We start from the raw sequence: 26,131 nt of genomic DNA on the forward strand, positions 1-26,131 counted from the left end.
CACGAACAATCTTTAAATCTTTAATATTAGCCTTCTTACAGAGTGGCTGTGAGGATCAAGTGATGCAAATTACACAAGTGTCTAGCATAATACAACTCACAGAGAAGGTACTTGACAAATATTAGCCCCCCAGCTGCAGTTTGTAAACATGCAGTTCTGTGATGATGTGTCATGGTTGGATTACTTCTTCATAGATTTTTTTTCATAATCTCTGGGTTTAAACCCTGTGATATTCTTATTCCCAAATATACTGGAAAAATGCATTTAAGCTGGAGGATTTGTTGGTTTGCCCTAGGCTTTGTCTGCCCATGCCGATCGACGTTGTTTACACCTGGGTGAATGGCACAGATCTTGAACTACTGAAGGAACTGCAGCAGGTCAGAGAACAGATGGAGGAGGAGCAGAAAGCAATGAGGTAAAACTGATTTTTTTTTTTTCCACATCAGATGGGTAATGTGGCGATGTAATAAGGTCTGAGGGTGGCACATCTCACACATGAGCATGAAAACCCAATCATCATGCTAATGAACTACAAAAGGATCTGGTAAAACTGCTTTTTAAAAAACAAAACAGGCCAGGCATGGTGTCTCACACCTGTAATCCCAGAACTTTGGGAGGTGGAGGTGGGAGGATCACTGAGGCCAGGAGTTCAAGACCAGCCTGGGCAACATAGTGAGATTTCATCTCTACAAAAAATAAAAAGTTTGTTGGGTGTGATGGTGCACGCCTGCAGTCCCAGCTACTCGGGAGGCTGAGGCAGGAGAATCATTTGAGCTCAGGAGGTTGAGGCTGCAGTGATCCGTAGTTGTGCCACTGCCCTCCAACTTGGGTGACAGAGCGAGACCCTGTCTCAAAAAAGAAAAAGAAAAGAAAACAAAACAAAACACGTAGTCCTGTGAGTACAAGTAAACATGCATTAGAGAAGGGTAAGTTGATTTTCACAGTGCCATCCAAACAAACTTGCCTCTCAGTTCATGCCATTACGAGATCTTGGCAGTCATCCGTCTGGCCTGTTCTTCTTGGTGCCCAAGGAGAACTCAGCCACTTTTGCCAGATACTGGCCTCACTTTGTTAGATGATGATTTTATAAATATGGTGCTCTAGTGACAGCTTGCTCTCCAAGGGACCTAAAGACAGAGGACCCCTTCCCCCAACCCCCTGGCTGCCTGCTTACTCATGTTGAGCCCCAGGTGTGGTATCTTCTTGAAATAAGTGCTTATTATGAAAAATATCTCCACAGTAAGACAGATTCTTCCCTTGAAAAATATAATAGGCCCACAGACTTATTTCCATTTGAAAATGGCAGTAAAAAGTATATTCTTTTTATGCCTTTTAGGAATAAATTACAGACTATGGAATTAGAAACTTTGGTACTTTTTATTTAATATATGAGATTGGTCATTTTATTTACTTTATCTGGGAAAGATACAGCGGACTTCTGGATAGCCATAAGAGGTAGGAACCTGGCTGATGTAATTCCCCTTTGATTCGTTAGGAGTATTTCTTAGTACCTGCTTGTTGCCTTCTTTGTGAATGTCAAGAGTGCACCCCAGTGCAGGTCTTTGGCCACCTTATATTGGAGCAAATTCATTTTCTCTTTGTTAGAGGTTATATGACTTTTCCAGTGCATGAAAATGGCTGACAGCCTGGTACTATGTTTTACTAATAAAATATAAAAGTTTATGCTCTAAGCAAACTGTGTTGGTTACAGTGGGAGGTACACTAGCCCATATGTATGTAATAAACTGTATTTGCTTTTTATTAGAGAAATCCTTGGGAAAAACACAACGGAACCAACTAAGAAGAGGTAAGCATTTTGATTTCCTCTCAAGAATAAAAATTGAAGGATTGAAGTGAAATTTCAGATTATCATTTGTTTTTATTGGGTACACAGGATTTTGTATTTACTCTATTACCCATATAGTTTTTGACCCCAAATTAGGTACATCTATTAGATGGGAAATTTTGCAGTGCTGAGTGCATGGTTGACTGAGAACTCTGGTTATTTTGCTAACCAAAGCTTCACTGCATTGGGGAGGGTTAGAGTCCCAAGATTTCCTTCTCTATAGTTCCCTCTCATTAATCTGTCCTGGTGTATTGTTCTCTTGGTCCACTTACACTCTAACTTCTACCCAGTATTTTCATTTATAAAATTTATGTCCATCAGTTACTTATAGGTTCAATATATACATCCTTTCTTTAAAAGCTATGAAGCTGTATATTTTATGTTTAAGAACCTGGGAAGGAGATTTAGCCCAACAACAAGAACCAAATACACCTATCTTGACTTGAGTCATTCCTGACTCTGATAGGTCCTTAAAACAAGACTGTCTCACTGACAGGCAATCTCTGTTAATTGTCACCTCCCCACTTAACCATCAGACTGTTAAAAACACTTATTGATAGAGAAGATCCTGAGAATTTCAAGATCCAGAAGTGCCTTCTTTTTTGGTTTTTTTTTTGTTTTTTTTTGAGACGCAGTTTTGCCCTTGTAGCCCAGGCTGGAGTGCAATGGCACGATCTCGGCTCACCGCAACCTCCGCCTCCCAGGTTCAAGCAATACTGCCTCAGCCTGCGGAGTAGCTAGGATTACAGGCATGCACCACCACGCCCAGCAAATTTTGTATTTTTAGTAGAGACGGGGGTTTCTCCATGTCGGTCAGGCTGGTCTTGAACTCCCGACCTCAGGTGATCCGCCTGCCTTGGCCTCCCAAAGTACTGGGATTACAGGCCTGAGCCACCACGCCCAGCCTCAGAAGTGCCTTCTAAGCTGTCTTTTTGTGTTAATTATATAGCTTTATTTATAAACTATATTAACATAAATACTGTTTTTTAAAAGGTTTTTGGATTATTTAAATAAAAGCAATGGTGCAACATGAGATTGAGAGGAAAGTGAAAAGAAAAAACTCACAAAATTTTATAACTCTTACTTAACAACTGTTATTTTTATTCCCTTTTCATGCATATTTGAATAGTTGTAGTTTATAATCTGTGGGCAGTTTTGTATCCGTTTTAAACTTTATGTAATTTATATGTATGTATCATGTTGATGCATTATCTTCATGCTTCATATCTTTCAGTTTTAATAGTTGTATAATATTCCATAAAGTGACTACTGTAATTTACTAAATGTTGGGCATTTCTGTATTTCACTATTGTCAATATTTCATGATACTTATATATAGGTCTGTGGCGTTTTCTGTGTGTGGGTTTGTTTTTCCTGTTTTGTTTCTCTTTCCTACTTGGACTGGACTAGATTCCTAAAAATAAGATTACTGAGGAAGAAGCTTATGTATGTTTTTATGGTTCTGAATAAGTATATATGTATACATATGTGTATTAGACGAGCATATATCTATATATTACCAACTTGCTTTCCTAAAAGAGTTGGTGTCGTTTGAAGTGACACCAGCAGTATTTAAGAGAAGGAGATTTACTGCACTTGTGCTAATATTGAGTCATCATTTTTTGAGGGGTGCTGATTTAGTAAAGGTGATAGCTTATTGTTTTCTTTTACATTTCTTTATTAAGGAAGTTGAACAATTTTTTATACTGTTTAACTGGTTATAGGTCCTACTTTGTGAATTTTCTGGCCATATCCTTTGCCCATCCATTTTTTTATTCAGGTAATATGTTTATTGTAGATATTTCTTATAATCAGATAGAAGTATCTCATATAAATTTATTTTAGAACCATGTCACAGTTGCTTTTGTTTACATCAATGTAGTGTCATATCCAATGTATTTGGTTGTTTTCTAACTGGAATTGGTAACTTGTATCTGGTAACATGACACTCTATTAACCAGAATCTGCCTCCTTCCTAATCTGCCCAATAATGGGCTTTATTGGAATTATGAATGATCTTTAAAAAATGATAGTAATGAAGTGCTTAATTTCATGTGCATTTTGGAATTAGTAAATATTGGTGGGAATCTTATTAATGGGAGTTTGAAAGCTCTATCTTTGGAGTCGGATTTAACAATTTTATATCATACTTGCTAATTTAATTTTTGTATCCATGAGATAAAAGTCTTCATTTGTTAAAATATTATGATTTTTTATGGGCTATAAAAAAAATCTGAAAAATCTAGTAGTATGACAAGCTTCTCATTGTTGATTAAATTTCAAGAATGTAGTTGTAAGCATGTTGGTGTTTCTTTCCAGTGAGAAGCAGTTAGAGTGTTTGCTGACACACTGCATTAAGGTGCCAATGCTTGTCCTGGACCCAGCCCTGCCAGCCAACATCACCCTGAAGGACCTGCCATCTCTTTATCCTTCTTTTCATTCTGCCAGTGACATATTCAATGTTGCGAAACCAAAAAACCCTTCTACTAATGTCTCAGTTGTTGTTTTTGACAGTACTAAGGATGGTAAGATCTTTTTATGGATATTTTAAAATCATGTTATCATTGGATGTTTGAATAACAAAATTCTGAGTGGAATAGAAATGATTCATTCTTAAATGTCTGAGAAACTTTTCTAAAAATGCACAAAGAGAAGCAAAAGAGCTGCCATTGTATTTTGGCCTTAACCTCAAAAAGGGATTGCTGCATATATTTTACTCTGTGTAATACACATTCCTTTCTGTGCTGTGATGAGGACTTTCAGTCTGATATCACAATTACCTTGTTCTCTTGGCTATGAATTATTCTAGAGGCAATTTTTCTACCATATAACTCCTCTACAAGGTAGCATTCTGCAGTTTGGACAGAACATACCTGGAGTATTCATTCTTTACATTCTGAGATATATGAACTGAATGTCTGTGTTTCCTCCAAAATTTGTATGTTGAAATCATAACCCCCCGCATGATGGTATTGGGAGGTGGAGCCTTTGATGGGATTAGTGCCCTTATAAAAGAGATCCCAGGCTGGGCATAGTGGCTCATGCCTGTAATCCCAGCAATTTTGGGAGACTAAGGAGGATTGCTTGAGCCTAAGGAGTTCAAGACCAGCCTGGGCAACATAGTAAGAACCTGTCTCTACCAAACAACAACAACAACAACAACAACAACAACAACAAACACAGCTGGACGTGGTGGTATGTGCCTATAGTCATAGCTACTTGGGAGGCTAAGGCAGGAGGATTGCTTGAGCCCAGGAGTTCAAGGCTGAGCAGTACTCCAGCCTGGACAGTAGAACGAGGCCTTGCCTCAAAATAATAAATAATAGCAAAAGAGACTCCAGAGAGCTCCCTCTGCTCTCCACCATGTGACGTTATGAGAAGATGCCATCTGCAACCTAGAAGAGTACCCTCACCAAAACCCAAGCGTGCTGGCACTCTGATCTCAGACTTTGGCCACCAGAACTGTGAAAAACAAATTTCTGTTGTTTATAAGACAACAGATGATTTGGGCAGATAATGGAATTAAAATGGTAATTCCTGGCATAAAACTGCACCCACATCCTTAGAGATCCCATTCTCTCACTTGACCAGTGCACTGCTGAGCCCATAACCTGCATCTTCTGCTCTAGCCTCTTGTCTGTCTCATTCCTCCTCTACATGAATTGTCTCTATTTGGAAGGTCTGTGGTTTTTATGTGTGAAATGAAAGCTGCCATGCTTCCTTTCCAACACCAAGTCTGGTTCTCTAGCTCCCATTCTGTCAGTGTCAGACCTCCCAGCTTAAATCTTTGAAACCATCTTTGACTCCTTACTTTTTACATCTATAACTAATAATTAACTTCATCCTATGACTTGCTTTTTTTTTTTCCCCATGATTCTTAGGTTCTTACTGTACTTATTTCCTCCACACCAGACTGAATTCCCTCACACAGACTCCAGTAGTAAGACTCCTGCTCTATGTAAAGTCCTTCTCAGTCTGTCTGGCACACAGGTCTCAAATAAATCTGAAAACCCTGATTTTATGGGTTCACTGCCTTTATGAAAAGAATAATAGAGCAGTGTATGTTTGCTTTTCACATGGATACAAACTTCTCTTCCTGGTGTTTGGGATTCAGCTTTAATTGCCTTGATTTTGTCAGTTGATCCCCACATCCCTGCCCTCCCTGCATCACATTGCAGCTGTCAATGTCTTCACACATGTGGTGCTAGGCCTTGTGTCCCGCTGCCTGTCCCCTTCCCCTTCCCTCTCAGTACATCCCCTGCTTCGTCCAGCCCCACTTCAAGTCCTCTCTCCTTCATGAAGCTCCTGGACTAATATATTCACAATGATTTTATTTTTACTTTTCTGTATTTCTATAATACTTACAATCTAACTCATAACTTAGGTTTTGATTGCACAGGAGTTTATGATTTTTCTCATGGAATTTTTATATTGAACAGAAAACTTACCACTCACCAGTTTATATCCTGATCAGTGCCTAACAGTGTTCACTCCCTGATACTTACAAATTATTTTGAGTTTGAGGTTGGGCGTGGTGGCTCATGCCTATAATCCCAGCACTTTGGGAGGCCAAGGTGGGCAGATTGCTTGAGCTCAGGAGTTGAAAACCAGCCTTGGTAACATGGGAAAACCCTGTCTATACAAAAAAAAAAAAAAAAACTTAGTCTGGCATGATAGCATGCACCTTTAATCCCAGCTACTTGGGAGGCTCAGATGGGATGATCACTTGAGCCTGGGAGGTTGAGGCTGCGGTGAGCTGAGATTGCACCACTGATCTCCAGCCTGGGCAAGAGTGAGACTCTGTCTGAAAAAAAAAAAAAAGTTATTTTTAGTATGAAAGGAAGTGTTAACCTTTCCAAGTATAAATGTCTGCCGCTTCACTCTATAGATCCTAAACTGATTTGTACCTCAGCACTCACATATTCCAACTGCAGCCTGGAGCTGGGTCTACTCAGCAAAGTAGTTTTTCCAGTCAAGCTTATACTTTTTGATTTATAGCAAAGAAATTTCCTCCAGTGGCAATTCATTTTACCTCTAGACTAAACTGATTTTAAAAGGAACCACAAACTGCTTCCTTATAACTTTCTCACATAGGTTAAAGTCGTACCTCCTATGGTCACACACAACTCATGTAATCCCTCTCCCTTAGGACATTTTATTTTCCTTTCTTTGGCTGTCCCTCAGGGACTTGTCAGTGTCCCAGTTTGCTCTTCTCAGATTACTTTTAAAATGTGTCAATGGGAAGTGAACATTCTATTTTAGTGTGGTTCCGTCTTAGCAGGGAGAGCAGGACTGTCCGTTTAACGAGTGCTTATTAAGTGCCCGCTGTGTGCCAGGTACTATTCCCTGTACTGAAGATATGCAGGGAACAGATGGGCAAAAATCTCTGCCCTTAGCTTGAGTTTACATCTTGGTGGAGGGAGTCAGAGAGTCAGATGGTAAACATGATAAATAAGTAGATTACATAGTTTGTAGAAGATAATGCTGTGGAAAAAAACCAAGCAGGGGCAGCAGCAGAGGAAGTGTCAGCCAGGGCAGGGGGTTGCAATTCTAATTTGGATGGTAGGGACATTCCTCACTCAGAAGATGACTTTTGAGTGGAAATTTGAAGAAGGTGAGGTAGCCAGCAAGGCGAATATCTGGGGAAAGAGTGATCTGGGTAAGTAGAATAGCCATTGCAAAGGCCCTGAGGCAGAAGTGTATCTGGCATGTTTGAAGAAAAGCTAGGAGGCCAGTGTGGCTGGAATGGAGTGAACAAGACAGAGGCAGGCAGTAGATGAACCTGAAGAAGCAAGCAGGGGACCAAATGGTGTAGGCCCTGGTAACCATAACAAGGACCTGGCTTTAATTTGGAGTGGGATGAGGAATCACCAGAGGTTTTGTGTAGAAATGTAATGTGATCTGACTTACATTCCAGGGGGTCAATCTGGCTTCTTTGGTGGAAATAACTGAGGAGGGCAAAAGTTGTGATAATTCAGACAAGAGGGAAGGTTGCTTAGACTAGGGAGGTGCAGTGAAGATAAGAAGTGGTTGGATTCTGGACATTTTGAAGGTCAACCCAACAGGGTTTCCTAATGATTCGGTGTTGGAGAACATCATCACCTTTTTTGTTTGATGTACTTTACTTTTGTTTAAAAGCACAAAAATGTGATGGAAATTCAGTATGGCCACAGCACGTTGTTGACTCATCCTGAACTCACTGTTGAGTAAAACTTATCTTTTAAAAAAAAAAAACTTACATGCTCTAATGCTCAAATACCTATTTTAGTGTATGCTTGTATAGTTGGTTTTGGTACCAAGTTATAAAGGTTTTACTTCATAGGAGATTTTATTTTGTCAGATTTGACTCATTGCTCCAAATAGTCACAAATTTGAGGAATCCATAGTCTCTTACCCAGGACAGTAGCTTCTCTGCCATCTTCATGTGAATCTACACATTTCACAAGCATGCCTTCTGTAACTTCCAAAACATTGATAGGGGGTTCAGCAAGACAGGACCTGTGACTAATCTCCTAAACCTCCCTCTAGGTTGATTGTGCCTTTGTTATCTACACCTCTTTGGTAGAATTGGTTAAGTTCTAGCCCACCTGAGCATCAAGCCTGTATGTCTTTGTTATATCCATGAAGATGACATGAGATGCTCTTAGCTACTTTGTTGAGATTACAAATACATATACCAGGTCTGTTAGGTAGAATTCATCATATCAATGGAAAGAGAGAGAGAAAAGTTTATCTGATAAAGTTGTAATGAACTCATGCTCTTAGCAGCCAGTGCTTCCTCTAAAGATAAACAGTGTATTATGAAGGCTTTCTTTTCTCCAGTGCTCACCAACTATTTTGTTTTGTTTCAGTTTTTGAGACCAGGTCTCACTCTCACCCAGGCTAGAGTGCAGTGGCATGATCATGGCTCACCACAGCCCCAACCCCCGGGGCTCAGATGATCCTCCCATCTCAGCCTCCTGAGTAGCTGGGACTATAGGTGCACACCACCACACTCGGCTAGTTTTTGTGTTTGTTTGTTTGTTTTTTGTAGAGACAGGGTTTTGCTATGTTGCCCAGGCTGATCTAGAACTTCTGGGCTCAAGTGATACTCCTGCCTCAGCCTCCCAAGGTGCTAGGATTACAGGCATGAGCTACTGTGTCCTGTAACTATAGTACACTTGAGACTCATGCCCAGGATTGACATCTCATCTCAACAGGCTGTAATTTGGAGAACCTGCCTTCTTTGTTTATCTTGAAGATCAGAATTGGAGCTTTCTGACCTCTCTTCTGTTTTCCACAATCCCTGAATGTCAGCAGCGAGTTTGCTGATCTCACTTGTCCCCATCACTAACTCTCTCCCAGTTGGGCTGTGTCACCCCCAATCCCTGCCGTGACTTATGATGCTCCATTCAGCAGCACTCAATTAATTTTAGGGATTCATTATGAAAAAACTATGCTTCTTAAGGAACCACATGATCCATAGTAGCCCCCTGCTGTTAACATACATGCCACTGCCTGGCGTTCAAGGGCCCCCTTTGGTTACCCTTGTTTCCTAGTACTCACCACTCCCAAATATTTTACTCTAGTCAAACAATTCTTTTTTATCCCCCGTCTTTGCACATACATCTGTGATTTCTATCATCCTATCATTTCCTTCTTCACATTCTAGCTTAAATTTGACTGCTTCCATGAAGCATTCCCTTTATGTCAATCACCTTTGGTATTGTGAAATTTAACATTTCAATGTACCCTGATTTACATTGTTCCCCTTTTGTTGAATGGGCTAATTTTGTCTCTTTCAGCTTCCTTTTTTTTGACCATATATTATGCTGCTTTAATAGCTCTCAGAATGTTTTCACAATGTTCTGCCAGATACCATAGTTAAGTATTCTATATAAATGTGCTTGTTTATTGTATTCTTGGTTGTAGTTGAAGATGCCCACTCTGGACTGCTTAAAGGAAACAACAGACAGACAGTATGGAGGGGCTACTTGGTATGTTATTTTAAATTTAATTGCATTTTTACAATAGACTAGAGTAAAAATATGAATAATAAAGCTGTTTTTCTTTGAGAATCTTTTTAATGTTTTTTTTTTATCTAAGGGTAGCTTACTAATATTAATGACTATTGATTCACGTAATCCTAAAAATCATATTTTGAAGCTTGTGTTGTGATGCAATAGATCTTTACTAGTTTCCTCAACTGTAGGTTTTCACCAGCCTCATGATGTGGAAAATGAGTTGTGTTTTTCCCCTTATTTTAGACAACAGATAAAGAAGTCCCTGGATTAGTGCTAATGCAAGATTTGGCTTTCCTGAGTGGATTTCCACCAACATTCAAGGAAACAAATCAACTAAAAACAAAATTGCCAGAAAGTCTTTCCTCTAAAGTCAAACTGGTAAGAACATAGAAAATAGGGCAATTAGCCTGGCACATTCTCATTTAATGTGTGATTCTCTTCTTGTGGTCCATTTTTTCCCCAAAGTTTAGCTGATAAACATAAGAAGCAAAGAGGGATTCTGTTCTGCCAGAAGAGCCTCACTCCTTACTTTTAATTTGGGCAAAAATCTAAGAGTCTTATTTGGTTTGCTTGTTCCCTGGATAGAGCAGGATTCATTTGTTTAACAGATGAGCTCCTACAATGTCTTAGGTGACCTTACAGCTGCTGGGGATGCAGCAGTAGACAAAACAGACAAAGGCCCGGATGGAACTTAGGGTGTGAACAGTGGAAGCATGGGAGGAGGAGATGAGGGGAAGTCATAAACGTCATCAATGTACACAGCCTGTTGTTTACCCAGAGCTTTCACTCATAAAGGTAGTGTGCTTCAGGTACATGGAACATTTGCTAATGAGAACCATTCATTAGTAGCTAATTGAGGGACAAATGTATTTAAAATTTATACTTACTAGCTCTTCAGGCTTGACCATTGATGCCATTTGTTAAGGTGGACTCCGGAGGCTGGCCTGGGACATGCCTTTTCCTTAACATGTATTGTTTTCAGAGCCTTTGTCTGATTGACTTAGGACATGGTCCATATGGGTGTTCTATTTGACCTTACGTCAGGATGCCTGCTATTCTGTCAGAAGTGTTTCAGGTTGTAAATCGTGAATGTCCCATCTCTTAGAGTAGAGAGCATAAAGTCCTTGTCTCAGAATTTGTGAGGCTCTAGTTTTCCTGATTTTATAAAGAAATGCTCTTTGAGTTCTGCCACTGGGTTTAGCTTACCTGATTCTTCTTCCTGTTGTATGTCATTTAACAATTTTGAGGGTGAAAGGATGAAGATGGAGTAGTGATGGGGGAGCTGTGATTAGAGGTGACTAGAGAGGAGTTTTTACTTAGTTCCAGTCTTAACCATGTTTTTGTATGCACCCCCCCAACCAAATTCCTTTTAACTTGTTTCTCCCTACCCCAGACCAAGTGTTTTACTGTTTTATGATACATTGTATTATCCTTGTAATATAATGGTAATGTGAATAACCACTTACGAATTTTTTACTTTTTTCACATTTTTCTTCATAACTTTATTTTTTTTTTTGAGAGAGAGTCTCGCTCCGTCACCCAGGCTGGAGTGCAGTGGTGCGATCGGGGCACACTGCGACCTCTGCCTCCCAGATTCAAATGATTCTCCTGCCTCAGCCTCCAAATAGCTGGGATTACAGGCATGCACCACCATGCCTGGCTAATTTTTGTATTTTAAGTAGAGAGGGGGTTTCGCCATGTTGACCAGGCTGGTCTCCAACTTCTGACCTTGGGTGATCCCGTCACCTCGGCCTCCTAAAGTGCTGGGATTACAGACATGAGCCACTGCTCCTTGCCCTTCATGACTTTCTTTATTGTACTTTGAAATACTGTAATGCCTGGCTATATTAGAGTTGAATTTGTTCTTAACTGCAGTTGTTTTAGAATAGATAATACATCTCTCCTTCCTCTGAGTTATTTTTAGTACTGATTTGGACAGATAAAACCATAGATTAACTTTCATTTCAGCCAGTGTTTATTTGACTTCTTGGCTTCCTAGTTATTAGTTCTAGAATTATAGATACATGTATATCTGTACTTTTGACCACCAGTTCAACTTGCTTATTTAGACAGAATGGCATTCTTGATTCTGTTTATATAATTTCAATATAATAAATGCTGAAAAGAAAGAAGGTTCATTCCACTTCTCCACACTCCACTCTGTTTGAATATCCCACATCACTTGGCCTGCTGCAGCTGCCCACCAGTGCAGACTGCTCTCATGTGTCTACTGGCAGATGGGTGTGTGCTGCCAGAGAATGCCACTCCCAAGTCATGGTTGACAGTTCAGCAAACTATTTTTGGGTGGCATGTGTGGTATAAGCAGGTCGAGGTGGAGTGGGGTAGCAACTTGAATTGAACAAGGAAAACCAGCAGGCTCCAGGCATGGTGAGACTCCTTTCCACAGTTCACTCTCCCAGTGGGAGATTTATTTGGATTTTCAGAGTTGTTTTTGTGGAGGCCAACACCTCTCAGAGCATCAAGCTAATCACACATAATGTTCTTTGAAGGTTGTTTTCATAATTCCAACACCTGTGATCAACTTCAGGGACTAGGACTTAAGATTTTTAGAGACTTAGAGAGAAAATGAGAAAGAGGAAGAACAGAAGCAGTGTCAGCATTGGAGTCCAGGCCTCGAGTGACTTGCTTTCCTTAGGCTCTGCTTCCTGATTACATTATGAGTACTCTGAGAATGAAGTTTCCTATCACTGGGTTCCCAACCAAACAAAACACCTTTTGTGTGTATGATGAGCTCCAAATAAGAGTTTATACAGAGTGCCATGAGAACATCTGGGCTTTAGGTGTACTTGGGGTCAAGGCAGGCTTTGCATAATAGAAGCATTTTAGCTGGGCCCTAAACAGAGCAGCCATTTTCCCAGCAGAGAAGGGAGCAGAAGAGACCATTCTATGTAGAGAGAACAGCCTGAGCAAAAGGACTGGAGGCCTGAATGTAAATGGTGTTTTCAGGGAACCAAGGCAATGGTTTCTAGCACAGGCAGGGATTTTGGTGAGGATGAGATTGTAAAGACAGGTTGAGGTCAGGTTGAGAAACGTCTCTGTTAAGAAGCCTAGATTTTTTCCTGAGGGCCAGGGGAGGACCCACAGTCTGATCTGCTTCTAAGGAACATAACAGGGAAAGGTGTGGTAGGAAAACCAGTTCAGCTGCTGCTGCCATAGCCCAGTAAGACGTTCCCATGCAACAAGTTCCTTGGCAGTGGGATGCCAACGATGGAAATGGTTCCAGAAGCATCTGAGAGAAACACTCAACATCACTTGGTGACTTACAAGCTATTCAGGAGGAGGAAGGGGAGAATGAAAGGGGAGGTGGACCTTTCTGGTGAAGATGGAAGTGATGGAATTAACCACACTCAGAGCTTCAGTGGCAGAAGCAAGTGTCTTTTGGCAGGAGACCCAGAACTCAGTTTCAGATGTGTTGCATTAGGGGTGTACGTGGTATGTCAGAGGAGAGGGCTGTTAGGCATTGGACTTCAAGACTTGAACTGTTGAACCACTTTGCCCTCCCAGGTTCCCCCAGGAGGCCTTTGCCATGGCCTGTGGCCCTGGAGCCACCTAGGGCTCAGCTCAGCTCTGCCCCATAGATTCTCACTAGGCCACGGGTGTCTCAGGACAGGTACTGCCCTATTCACCTTTTTACCCTTAGTGATTACTTGGCACTTAGGGGGCTGCTTAAGGAATGAGCCATATGCAGCAATGTCTTGGGATATATAGGGAAACATTTTCAGCAGTATGATTATTCATAGGAGTCACTCTGGGCACAGAAATGTGTCTTTGTACATTGTTGTACATACACAACAACTAGGCCTTTGTCATCCTGTTTAGAACAAAACCTGAAGTTTTTTGTTTTTGTTTTTTTTTCCTGAGGCAGGAGTGTGGGACTTGAAAATAGTTTCATTTGTAAGATAATGGATTTGAATTCATAAAGTCTTTTGACTGTAGTCTTATAAATCAGTCTTTTCTGTAAGAGGCTTTCTAATTTGAGATACCTTGAGGTGGGTCCTTCAATGATCTGATTAATTACTCTCTAATTTATCTGTATAATTTTTGTGTATGATGGACACAGAATTCACCTTTTGATAAATCAGATCATCAGTCCTTATTTTCAGATCCCTCTAAATCATTTTGTATCCATAGACATTTTCATTCATGGTGGGTTTTTGCATTTGTTTTTTGATTTTTGCTTTTGTTCACTTCTTTTTTAAACATATTTTAGAGCAAGTGGGAAATCTTCCCAAAGCTGCCAAGTGAATTCTCATGCTAGGTTTCTTTCAATTATAGTAGTTGCTGAGTGAGTGTGCAAAAGGTGGAGGAGATGTAGACCGTGCCCTCAAGTATTTATAGTCACATTTTGGAAGCAGCGTGTGTGTATAGAGTTGGCAGTTGGAAACAGGAAAGGTCTGTGTGAGTCAGAGACATGCGGGAAGTTTTCAAAGAGAAAGAGGCTGCGCTGGGTTCTTGAAGACTGAACAGGTGGTTTGTGCAGGCAGGGTGGGAACAGCATGTTGTCCTGCATGGACTCTGCCCCCCTCAAAACTCTGGTCAGGGCCTAAGGTCACAGTAAATTGTCATAGTTTTGTACTAATGCCTTTTCTTTTAGATAATTCTCTGAAACCACCGTGTGCACTTGTTCTTTTAAAGCATGGTACCTTTTTCTTTTTTTGTTTTATTTCTAAAATAAAAAAGCTTCAGTAGATGAAACAACCAACTCTGAAACTGATTAAGTTTTAGAAAACTACCAGGACATATTAAGATCTAGTAGCGGCCGGACGCAGTGGCTCACGCCTGTAATCCCAGCACTTTGAGAGGCCGAGGCAGGCAGATCATGAGGTCAGGAGATTGAGACCATCCTGGCCAACATGGTGAAACTCCATCTCTACTAAAAATACAAAAATTAGCTGGGTGTGGTGGCGCGTGCCTGTAATCCCAGCTACTCGGGAGGCTAAGGCACGAGAATCGCTTGAACCCAGGAGGTGGAGGTTGCAGTGAGCTGAGATGGTGCCACTGCACTCCAGCCTGGTGACGGAGTGAGACTCCGTCTCAAAAAAAAAAAAAAAAAAAAAAAAAAAGATCTAATAGCTTTGAATTGTTGAATCACTTAAAGCACTAATTTGGTTTTCAGTTGGTGTTAGCAGACATGTGGGCTTTTTTTCCTAACAGATTTTTAATGATTTTAAATCAAATTAATCCAAAATGAAAGTAGATTACAGCTTCTGAATTTGTAAGCACTTTAAAGTTGTTAGGAATATAACTTCTAATAGGAAAGCCTTTGTTATTTTGGATTTGCATGTTCTTCTAGACCAAGTTTTCTCCACCTTTGCACCATTGACAGTTTAGACCTGTTGCCACTATCCTTAGGGGACTGTCCTATGTATTGTAGGATGTTTAGCAGCATCCCAAGTCTCTATCCTCCAGGAGTCTTTGCAGATATGTGATTGTTTAGACAACTTGACGCAGCCTTTCTTTTTGGCATTGAAAAATGACCAGTTTGGTATCATGATTTTTAACTAAGGCTTATCTTAAAATACAACTATTTTGTCTGCCTCAAAAGGATACTTTCTCTTTTGCACTCATTTTTCTTGACTTAAAAACATGCATTCAAACTTACCTGTATTTGTTGGCTACTATTGTTTTTAAAGCCAATTTTTAAATATAGGCTACAATGCTGAGAACAGTAGAATGAACTGTTTAATATTCTCATAATAAGCAATATTTTAAAGTGGTTCTATATATTTTATATTAATATACTCTAATCTTGCCTTGATAAGTTAATCATTTATAGAATTTAAAAGCGAAGATTATTTACACTGTTTTTTCAATTCTTATATCTTGTGACTTGGTCAGTTATACTGAATTATACTGAATTTAATACTCCTGGGATTGTTTTATCATCCCTGTCCTATGTTATACAGTGTACAAAATGTAAAATGTTAGATTTGCTTCCAATATATACATACATATGTCCATATTGTATCTAGAAGTTTAACTGTGAAGTATCAAGCACTTGAAATCTGGTTTCCATACTGTCATGCCATTGAAATTGGTCTCTATTGACCTACTAATTACACATTCCACTTAATTTTGTTTCTTGTCCCTTAATTTTGATGCTTGTTGTCTTTAGAAATATAACAGAATTAACATTTTTTTCTGAATTAACATTTTTTTCTCTTGGGTTCTACAACACTGCTTCTCCTGACCGTCATCTATATTGTCTTTCGTTGACTCAAATTGATCCACCAGTTGCTCAGTCGTTGTAGCCTACCCAGGCCCTGGCCTCAACCACCATTTAGTTCTCCCTCTGTCTGTCTTCCCTTGCCTCATACTCCTACAAGTACCAGGTGTATCAGTCATGTTATTCTAGATGATGCTGCTAGAACAAACATTCAGGAATCTCAATGGCTAAAAACAACAAAGCTTTATTTCTTAGTCATGCTACATGTTGTTCACTGTGGGTCTATAGGGAGTGGGTGTAGAAGTTGTTCCCTTTTGCAGAAACCTATAATTTATGTAAACTTAAAATTTAAAGTAAGATGCCATTTATGGAGGCAGTTGCCCACAATTGCCCAAGCCACGAACTCCAGCCTTAGGCACAAACTACAACTGCTCTTCCCACTACCTTCTCTCTTCTGACAAAAGTAATGATGATGTCTAGGATTGGGGTGCCACCTAGTGGCTGTCAGAGGGTACTTCCCCACCCTTTTTACAGTGGCAGAAAATCTTTCTCATACATCTAAGTATTACCTTAACCTCATTAATTTTCATTTCTTTCCAAATTATTGTATACTTACTATAGAAAAGCCTCTTCTTGCTCTTTTATGCATATATAATTAGAAACCAACCCTAGGCAAGGCTGCTAATAAAAGAATAGTTTTAGTGATATACCTTCTTATCAAACAAAGAGCCAGCACAAGTTATGAAATTAAACTAGACACACCTCTTCTTCGAGGTTACGCCAAGCCAGCGCCTGAGTCTGAAACTGGCCTGCAGCCCCTCAGCTTCGCCCACTGCCTTCCGACCCTGGACCTTCGCAAAGTGAATAAGCTTCGAGACTTCGTGAAAATGTATAAGCAGGATCCGAGCATTCTGCAAACTGAGGAAATGTGCTTCCTGAGGGAGCAGGTGGAGAGCATGGGGGGTGAAGTACCATGTACTACTCAGAAAGCTATTATAAATCAGAAGAAAATATCAAGGAATTAAAAACAGGTAGTAAGAAGGTGGAGGAAAACATAAGCACAGACGAACTATCAAGTGAGGAAAGTGATCTAGAAATTGATAATGAAGCTGTGATTGAACCAGACACTGATGCCCCTCAAGAAATGGGAGATGGAGGTCATGCCCAGTGGCTCACGCCTGTAATCCCAGCACTTTGGGAGGCTGAGGCGGGCAGATTGTATGTCAGGAGACCAGCCTGGCCAATGTGATGAAAATCCTGCCTCTACTAAAAATACAAAAAAAATTAGCTGGGCATGGTGGTGCTTGCCTGTAATCCCAGCTATTCGGGAGGCTGAGGCAGGAGAATCACTTGAACCCGGGAGATGGAGGTTGCAGTGAGCCGAGATCACATCACTGCACTCCAGCCTGGGCGACAGATTCAGACTCCATCTCAAAAAATAGAAATAAAAGTAAGTAAATAAATTATTCTAGAATAGTGACTTTTTCTCTCCAGGGAGCCCTCAGAAATGCTTTGGGGTGCTGTGAGAGGGAGGAAAGGAACAAGAGAGGCCAGAGGGTGGACAGGGACCCAGGCAGACTACTAATCCCCCTGTGTGGCCTGCCTCCCAATACCCAGCACATATGCCGAGGCAAGATGGTGACTCAGTGAGAACCAACTTAGTGAGTGCTAGATATGTGCCAGGCACTCACTAAGTAAAAGAGGTAAAAGTGATGAGTCAGGAAGACAGTTACATGCATCTGCAGGTGCTCACACATGCACCTGCACCTAATCTGTGAGAACAGTTAATGGCCTACATAATAAGGGGAAAAGATATAAATGAAATTTCTAACTCTCACCTCTGGTGTTTTGGACTACATACACTCAGGAAACTGCTTAGAAAATGAGCTAAGAATAGTCATGCAGCAAATAGAAGAGCTCAGAATAAGCTCATAATAATTTGTGTTTGCTTCTGTTTTATAGATTGAGAAGACCATAAGCTCTTTTAGAAGTACTAGTTCAGCAGAAGGATTTTACTGTCCTACATTTGTGGTTTTCAGGCCTCTCCCCTTTTCCTGAGTGATGAAAGCCTCTTCATAGGAAGTTGTGTGATACAGAGTCAGAACAGAAAACAGATAAAGAGTGGTGTGGACTTTGGTAGGGGTGGCAAAGCCTGTTTGTAGAACTTGATGTTTGTGATGTTCGCTCTTAGATTTATGATTGCCCCAAAAGCTTTGCCCCAAAAGGTAGTTTTCCCATGGAAGCACTTCAGGCAGTCCTGCCGAATATGCTTCTCCCAGGCATGTGGCACAAAAGCTGTTCAGACACCCCACTAGCAGATGTGCTTGTCACCAATTCCAGCAAGGTTAATTACATTGCAGGTTTTTTGCCCAATATAAGCAGATTGGTAATATTCTAGAAGAAAAGTCACAGGACTGTTGGCCAGCAGGCGTACTTGCAAAGAAGTCAAAAATCATTTGAGCCAACATTGAAAAATTGGGGAGATTTCATACAACAGTTGGGGATTCTTGCCTCTCAGGAGATCTGGCAGCACTTGGTGCCATTGAGTGGTTGCAGCTTTCAGATGGCTCTGAGGTGTCCAGTTTGCCACTGCCTTTACCACTCCTTGTTTTTAGATGCCTGTTTTGTTAACATTCATTTGGGAAATGCATCTGGTCTGTGTAGGTCTTTTTGTTAATGTTTTGATATTGTCTTACCATTTCAAGATTAAAGATCAGACCGGTTGCAGTGGCTCATGCCTGTAATCCCAGCACTTTGGGAGGCCAAGGCAGGTGGATCACCTGAGGTCAGGAGTTGGAGACCAGCCTGGCCAACATGGCGAAACCCTGTCTCTACTAAAAATACAAAAATTTGCCGGGCTTGGTGATGCAGTCCTGTAGTCCCAGCTACTCGGGAGGCTGAGGCAAGAGAATCGCTTGAACCCGGGAGGTGGAGATTGAGGTGAGCAGAGATCGCGCCACTGCACTCCAGCCCAGCCCGGCGACAGAGCGAGAGCGAGACTCTGTCTCAGAAAAAAAAAAAAAAAGGAAAGATTAAAGGGCAGACTGGGAATTTAAAGGTGCTTCATCCTTGAGATTCAGTCTTTTCATGTGTAATCCTCTTGTTATTTGATAGTTGCAGTTGTATTCAGAGGCCAGTGTAGCGCTTCTAAAACTGAATAACCCCAAGGATTTTCAAGAGTTGAATAAGCAAACTAAGAAGAACATGACCATTGATGGAAAAGAACTGACCATAAGTCCTGCATATTTATTATGGGATCTGAGTGCCATCAGCCAGGTAAGGGATGCACAGAAGCTTTTACAGCCCAAATCAAGGGTTAAGATGTTAAAAATGTGTAAGTTACTATATTAGAAGAGGGAAGGGGACTTACAGAGAGGTGAGTTGACTGGAATTTTTCTAATTTTCCAGTCACTGCCATTGGTTTGGTATTAACTGAAGTGACCTAGAATCAGATCCAAGAACCTTCTTTATAAAGTGTGTTAGAGAAATGCTGTCTCTTTGAATTTTGGGTTTAAAAATATATATACTGAATCTTTTGCATTTTTTGTAATGTTTAAAATTAGGACTCCATCTTTAAAAGTCTGCCAGAGCACCTTGAGAGCAGATGGGCAGAAGGAAAGGACAAAGAGGAGGAGGTATGACTTAAGGGGTATTTCACATCTTCATATGCCAAGTGTTTTTCTCAGTCTAAGCAGGATGAAGACATCTCTGCCAGTCGTTTTGAAGATAACGAAGAACTGAGGTACTCATTGCGATCTATCGAGAGGCACGCACCATGGGTTCGGAATATTTTCATTGTCACCAATGGGCAGATTCCATCCTGGCTGAACCTTGACAATCCTCGAGTGACCATAGTAACACACCAGGTACAGGACTTTCTAAAAATTACGAGACTGTGATTTCTAATTCTGCTCTTTTAGTGTGGTACAGGGATTTCCATAATTTCATTCTCTTTACCCTTCTACCTCCATTTCTGCCTTTCTTTAGCTCTTCATTGCCTTCCCTTCCTTCCTTTCAAAAACTAAACCAAACCCAAACAGCTCTCATTCACTCTCTTTTTTTGTTTGTTTTTGTTAAAAGGATGTTTTTCGAAATTTGAGCCACTTGCCTACCTTTAGTTCACCTGCTATTGAAAGTCACATTCATCGCATCGAAGGGCTGTCCCAGAAGTTTATTTACCTAAATGATGATGTCATGTTTGGGAAGGATGTCTGGCCAGACGATTTTTACAGTCACTCCAAAGGCCAGAAGGTGAGTGCCTAAGAGGAGGGGGGATATCTAGCGTGGAAGTCACTTAGCAAATCAGAAAATCAGTGCACATACTACTGTAGTCAAATATCAAACAGGCCAGACATGGTGGCTCACACCTGTAATCCCAGTACTTTGGGAGGCGGAGGTGGGTGGATCACTTGACCCTAGGAGTTTGAGACCAGCTTGGGAAGCATAGTGAGACCCCTGTCTTTACAAAAAATAAAACAAGTATCTGGGCCCGGTGGAATACTCATGTAGTCCCAGCTACTTGGGTGTCGGGGGGCCGTGGGGGGTGTAGGGGGTCACTGGCCAAGATGGGAAGATTGCTTTAGCCTGAATGCTGAGGCTGCAGTGAGCTGTGATTGTGCCACTGCACCCCAGCTTGGGTGACAGAGTGAGAACCTGATCTTGAAAAATAAAATAAAAAAAAATATATATATATATGAGATCAAATAATCATTTTTGAGTGCTAAGCTCAGAAGTCAACAATTAAGAAGGGAGAACACTACAATTAGAAATTTGCTTTCCTACATTCTTAGACACTCAGGACCCACACTTTTTCCCAACCATCTAAATGTTCTACTACGATAGCAGAAAAGGCAAAATCACTGTGAAACAGAAAGTCATGGTTAGAATGTCAGCAAAATGGTCAAAATAGAAAGTTAACTCAAGTTAGTGCTCAAAGCTGTAGATGAAATTTCATTTAAGGCAGCCTGTTGCACTCTAACTTTGTTGAGAGGTAGGATGGAGAAGTGGTTAAGAGTGCAGACTTGGGGCCAACTCTTCAGGATGACCTTGGGCAGTGGCTCTACCTCTGTGTTTTCTGTCTGCATAGTGGGGAAAGTACAAATACCCTTGTAGCGTTGTTAGAAGGGTTCAATGATAAGTTAGAGACTTATCACCGTAAACTTATAAGTTATAAAACTCTGCAACTGTAAGTGCGAATAACACAAAACTACTTTGTCTGTTATTGTTTATGCTACCTAACCAGGCCCATTCGCCTGTTCCCCTATTGACTTGTCTCCTCTGTATCAGATTGTAGGGCTCAAAGTTGAGCTTGTGGCTTAACAGGGGGACAAACAAGATCAATGACTGTGCGGTGCTTTTCCTGCTGACAGGTGTGCCTTGGTGCTGAGGAGTGTGAGCATAGGAGGCTTAAATCAGGTAGGATAGGGAGGAAAGCCCATCCGAATTGACATGTACTGTGAAGAACAAGTAAGAGTTAGTTTAGGTGAAAAAAGACATTCCAATTAGAATATGCAAAGGCACAGAGATTTTTAAAGAGGAGTGTATTTTTTTTCAATGATTTTAAATTTAAAAAGTAACCATGTACCCCATCACTCATTCTGAGAGCAGGTGAATGCACAGCTCAGAATGCTGTGCCAATTAATTTATCACAGGGCCTTAAGCCTGAAGATAGAGGATATTATCTCTCAGCCTTGAGACAAGATTATGCACAAATACACTAATGAGCTACTGATAGTTGTTACAGAAAAGCAGTGACTGTGCATATTTCCCACCAGCTTTGACATGCTTTGGTACTTGCAGTCAAGTCTGGCATGGTGCTACTTTATTTCATAGTAGATTATCAAAGCATGTTGTGAGAGACTAATCCATGAGTTGAATCCTTGTCTGCTTTCCTTGAGTAATGGAAAAAAAGTAAATATGCTCAGTAAGAACGGTCAATGCAGCAGGATCTAAACAATGACTATAGGTACAGGCAAACTTAAAGCACTCGTGAGTGTGAACACTCAGCCCTTTGAAAATTTTAATCTTTCTAGAGACTTAATTTCTTTTTATAAAGGGAATCTTAACTCAAGAATAAAACGTATCAGAAGCCAAAAGTCATTTTATTTTCTCTTTGGTTTTATTGTAGGTTTATTTGACATGGCCTGTGCCAAACTGTGCTGAGGGCTGCCCAGGTTCCTGGATTAAAGATGGCTATTGTGACAAGGCTTGTAATAATTCAGCCTGCGATTGGGATGGTGGGGATTGCTCTGGTAAGGATGTGTTAAACTGTAATTCGTTCATTTTTATGGAATATATTCTTCTTAATTATTATTGAACATGTGCTATAGACTAAACCAAACATTCTTTATGCATTAATAAAGAATCAGTAATGCTGGGCATGGTGGCTCATGTTTATAATAATCCAGTGCTTTGCAAAGCTGAGCTGGGAGAATTGCTTGAGGTCAGGAGTTCAAGACCAGCCTGGGCAACATCGTAAGACCCCATCTCTATAAAAAAAAATTAGCCAAGTGTGGTGGTGCACACCTGTAGTCCTAGCTACTTGGGAGGCTAAGGCAGGAGGATCATTTGAGCCTAGGAGTTAGAGGCTGCTGTGAGCTGTGATTGCACCATTGTACTCTAACCTGGGTGGCAGAGTGACAGCCTCTCTCAAAACAAACAAACAAAAAAAATCAGTAATCAATGGACTCTTTGGAGGTGGTAATTAGTGCTCCCATGTGGCCCAGTTTATTCATTGTTGAGGGCATTGAACAAGAGAAAATACACTTGAAAATGTCTTCTTATTTAAAATATGAAAATCTGGAATACACTTAGTTATATAAATCCAAGAGCAAGAATCACTCTAACTGGTTCTTATAGGAGCTCACTGCTGGTAGCTTTCAGCAGCAGATTGTGATAGGTCACAGAATTACTAAAGAGTTGCAAAAGAAATAAGTATTTTCTCTCCTCAGCAGCTTTTACCTCTCCCTCACATAGTTATATTTTGACTTGTTGATAATAGCAATTTGTTATATTTACTTACTGCCTTTCAATTTATAAAGCATTAAATTTATAGAGCATTATTCATTATATTCACTTGAATTTTGTTTGTTACCTGAGAGACAGTAAGTATGTACACAAATGTTATCATCCCCATTTCCATATGAAGAAACGGATTTGGAAATGTTTGAATATTGGAGAAAACAAAGCTTCAAGTTGTATTTCAGTCAGATATGTCAGATGCGCTTTAGCTGCGGAGAGAGAATACAGATGTGCAAAGCAGATCTGTGTAGACCAGAGAAGTCAGTCTCTACTGGAACATTAGCATTTGATAACAAGAGGTATCAAACATGATACCCACGTTTGGACATGTTTTTGGCAATTCTGATAGTCACAGTCTTTGGAATAATCTCTTTTTGTTTTCGTGCTCCTCCATTTCTGTCAGCACGTGCCCCTTGAGCAAATGTAAGGTCTGTACTTGTAGGTTGCACAGCTACAAAATGCCAAGGCCTGTTCATCACGCTTCTGTCAAGTAACTCCCTTTTAAGTTTATTTTCTTCTTAATGTATATGAGATCTTCTACTAAAGCATGAGGTGAACCTTTTCTGACTAAAACTACACATCAACCTTGAAAACATTAATATGAAATAAGGAACTGTCTTTTCCGTTTTTTGTTTGTTTTTTGAGACGGAGTTTCACTCTTGTTGCCCAGGCTGGAGTGCAGTGTCGTAATCTTGGCCCAATGCAATCTCCGCCTCCTGGGTTCAAGCAATTCTCCTGCCTCAGCCTCCCGAGTAGTTGGGATTACAGGCGCCCACCATCCCTCCCAGCTAATTTTTGTGTTTTTAGCAGAGATGGGGTCTTACCCTGTTGGCCAGGCTGGTCTCAAACTCCTGACCTCAGGTGATCCAGCCACCTCTGCCTCCCAAAGTGTTGAGATTACAGGCATGAGCCACCGCGCCCAGTCCAGAACTGTCTTTCAAAATTGTAATTACAGCAAGAATCCCTCTTCTTCCTCCGCTCTACAGGTAACAGTGGAGGGAGTCGCTATATTGCAGGAGGTGGAGGTACTGGGAGTATTGGAGTTGGACAGCCCTGGCAGTTTGGTGGAGGAATAAACAGTGTCTCTTACTGTAATCAGGGATGTGCGAATTCCTGGCTCGCTGATAAGTTCTGTGACCAAGCGTGCAATGTCTTGTCCTGTGGGTTTGATGCTGGCGACTGTGGGCAAGGTATGTTTACTGCCAAACAAACAAGAATGGGAGGATAAAAAATCCTTGACAGGTAGAGAGAGTTTTGAATGGCTTTTGTTATTTAAAATATGATTCTCTGTGTATCCCTTTTCCAGCCTTGCATTCAAACTAGTTTTAAAAGTAAGAGAACAACATAAATCACTAAAGAGGATCTTTTTCTGTTATTGTTGCAGTCTGGTGTTTTGTTTTGTTTGGACCAAGCAGATTTACCTTAGCTGAAGATAGGTGGTGAAGTTTTAATTTGGAAACAAAAAAGGATATCAATAATTCGTTAAATAAAGATGGTTCAAATACTGGATTTTGTTGATAGCGTATTAATGGAGTTTGTTTTGGCAGAAAGTTTTTTTCAAATGGATAAAAAGATGGAAATTGATTATTGTAATTTATTGTTAAGAATCATGCCATATCTCTATAGTGAGTCAGGATCACTATTTCACAGTAATTATTGTGACCGCCTCAGATAGTGAAATGAGCCCTATACCAGTAACTGTTGTATTAGGATGTCTGATTATTTTGAAATTAAAGTCTCTCTTAGAAAGTGAAAACTCAGTGCTTACTTCAGCAGCACATATACTAAAATTAGAACAGTTTAGGCATTAGCATGGCCCCTGCACAAGGATGACATGCAAATTCATGATGCATTCCCTATTATTTTTTTTTTAAAGAAAGTGAAAACTCAGACTCAAAGAGTTAAAGGAAAACAGAGGAAAAATGCCTAGTTAAAAAAAAAAAATCATGTTTGTTTTTTCCTCTAGATCATTTTCATGAATTGTATAAAGTGATCCTTCTCCCAAACCAGACTCACTATATTATTCCAAAAGGTGAATGCCTGCCTTATTTCAGCTTTGCAGAAATAGCCAAAAGAGGAGTTGAAGGTGCCTATAGTGACAATCCAATAATTCGACATGCTTCTATTGCCAACAAGTGGAAAACCATCCACCTCATAATGCACAGTGGAATGAATGCCACCACAATACATTTTAATCTCACGTTTCAAAATACAAATGATGAAGAGTTCAAAATCCAGATAACAGTGGAGGTGGACACAAGGGAGGGACCAAAACTGAATTCTACGGCCCAGAAGGGTTACGAAAATTTAGTTAGTCCCATAACACTTCTTCCAGAGGCAGAAATCCTTTTTGAGGATATTCCCAAAGAAAAACGCTTCCCGAAGTTTAAGAGACATGATGTTAACTCAACAAGGAGAGCCCAGGAAGAGGTGAAAATTCCCCTGGTAAATGTTTCACTCCTTCCAAAAGACGCCCAGTTGAGTCTCAATAACTTGGATTTGCAACTGGAACATGGAGACATCACTTTGAAAGGATACAATTTGTCCAAGTCAGCCTTGCTGAGATCATTTCTGATGAACTCACAGCATGCTAACATAAAAAATCAAGCTATAATAACAGATGAAACAAATGACAGTTTGGTGGCTCCACAGGAAAAACAGGTTCATAAAAGCATCTTGCCGAACAGCTTAGGAGTGTCTGAAAGATTACAGAGGTTGACTTTTCCTGCAGTGAGTGTAAAAGTGAATGGTCATGACCAGGGTCAGAATCCATCCATGGACTTGGAGACCACAGCAAGATTTAGATTGGAAACTCACACCCAAAAAACAGTAGGCGGAAATGTGACAAAAGAAAAGCCCTCATCTCTGATTGTTCCACTGGAAAGCCAGATGACAAAAGAAAAGAAAATCACAGGGAAAGAAAAAGAGAACAACAGAATGGAGGAAAATGCTGAAAATCACATAGGTGTTACTGAAGTGTTACTTGGAAGAAAGCTGCAGCATTACACAGATAGTTACTTGGGCTTTTTGCCATGGGAGAAGAAAAAATATTTCCAAGATCTTCTTGACGTAAGT

General features: G+C 40.4%; 1 protein-coding gene and 2 non-coding genes across 3 annotated transcripts in view; 2 read left to right on the forward strand and 1 right to left on the reverse strand.

Annotated features, from left to right (window-relative positions):
* The window catches only part of GNPTAB (N-acetylglucosamine-1-phosphate transferase subunits alpha and beta), an 87,044-nt gene that overhangs the window by 41,058 nt on the left and 19,855 nt on the right, over window positions 1–26,131 (forward strand). The window contains exons 3-13 of the mRNA XM_032168881.1: window positions 296–415; window positions 1,766–1,807; window positions 4,166–4,371; window positions 9,758–9,822; window positions 10,093–10,227; window positions 19,151–19,312; window positions 19,723–19,902; window positions 20,117–20,287; window positions 22,164–22,287; window positions 24,043–24,246; window positions 25,023–26,125. Coding sequence (XP_032024772.1) covers window positions 296–415; window positions 1,766–1,807; window positions 4,166–4,371; window positions 9,758–9,822; window positions 10,093–10,227; window positions 19,151–19,312; window positions 19,723–19,902; window positions 20,117–20,287; window positions 22,164–22,287; window positions 24,043–24,246; window positions 25,023–26,125 — 2,512 coding nt within the window. The remainder of the gene's footprint in view (window positions 1–295; window positions 416–1,765; window positions 1,808–4,165; window positions 4,372–9,757; window positions 9,823–10,092; window positions 10,228–19,150; window positions 19,313–19,722; window positions 19,903–20,116; window positions 20,288–22,163; window positions 22,288–24,042; window positions 24,247–25,022; window positions 26,126–26,131) is intronic.
* LOC116479807 (small nucleolar RNA U13) lies at window positions 441–541 on the reverse strand. Its single transcript, XR_004251111.1, has one exon. It is a non-coding gene; the product is annotated as a small nucleolar RNA U13 (small nucleolar RNA).
* LOC116479743 (U6 spliceosomal RNA) lies at window positions 24,817–24,920 on the forward strand. The gene has a single exon (XR_004251061.1). It is a non-coding gene; the product is annotated as a U6 spliceosomal RNA (small nuclear RNA).

The sequence above is a fragment of the Hylobates moloch genome, unplaced genomic scaffold (genome assembly GCF_009828535.3).
Source record: "Hylobates moloch isolate HMO894 unplaced genomic scaffold, HMol_V3 SCAFFOLD_12, whole genome shotgun sequence".
Lineage (NCBI taxonomy): Eukaryota > Metazoa > Chordata > Mammalia > Primates > Hylobatidae > Hylobates > Hylobates moloch.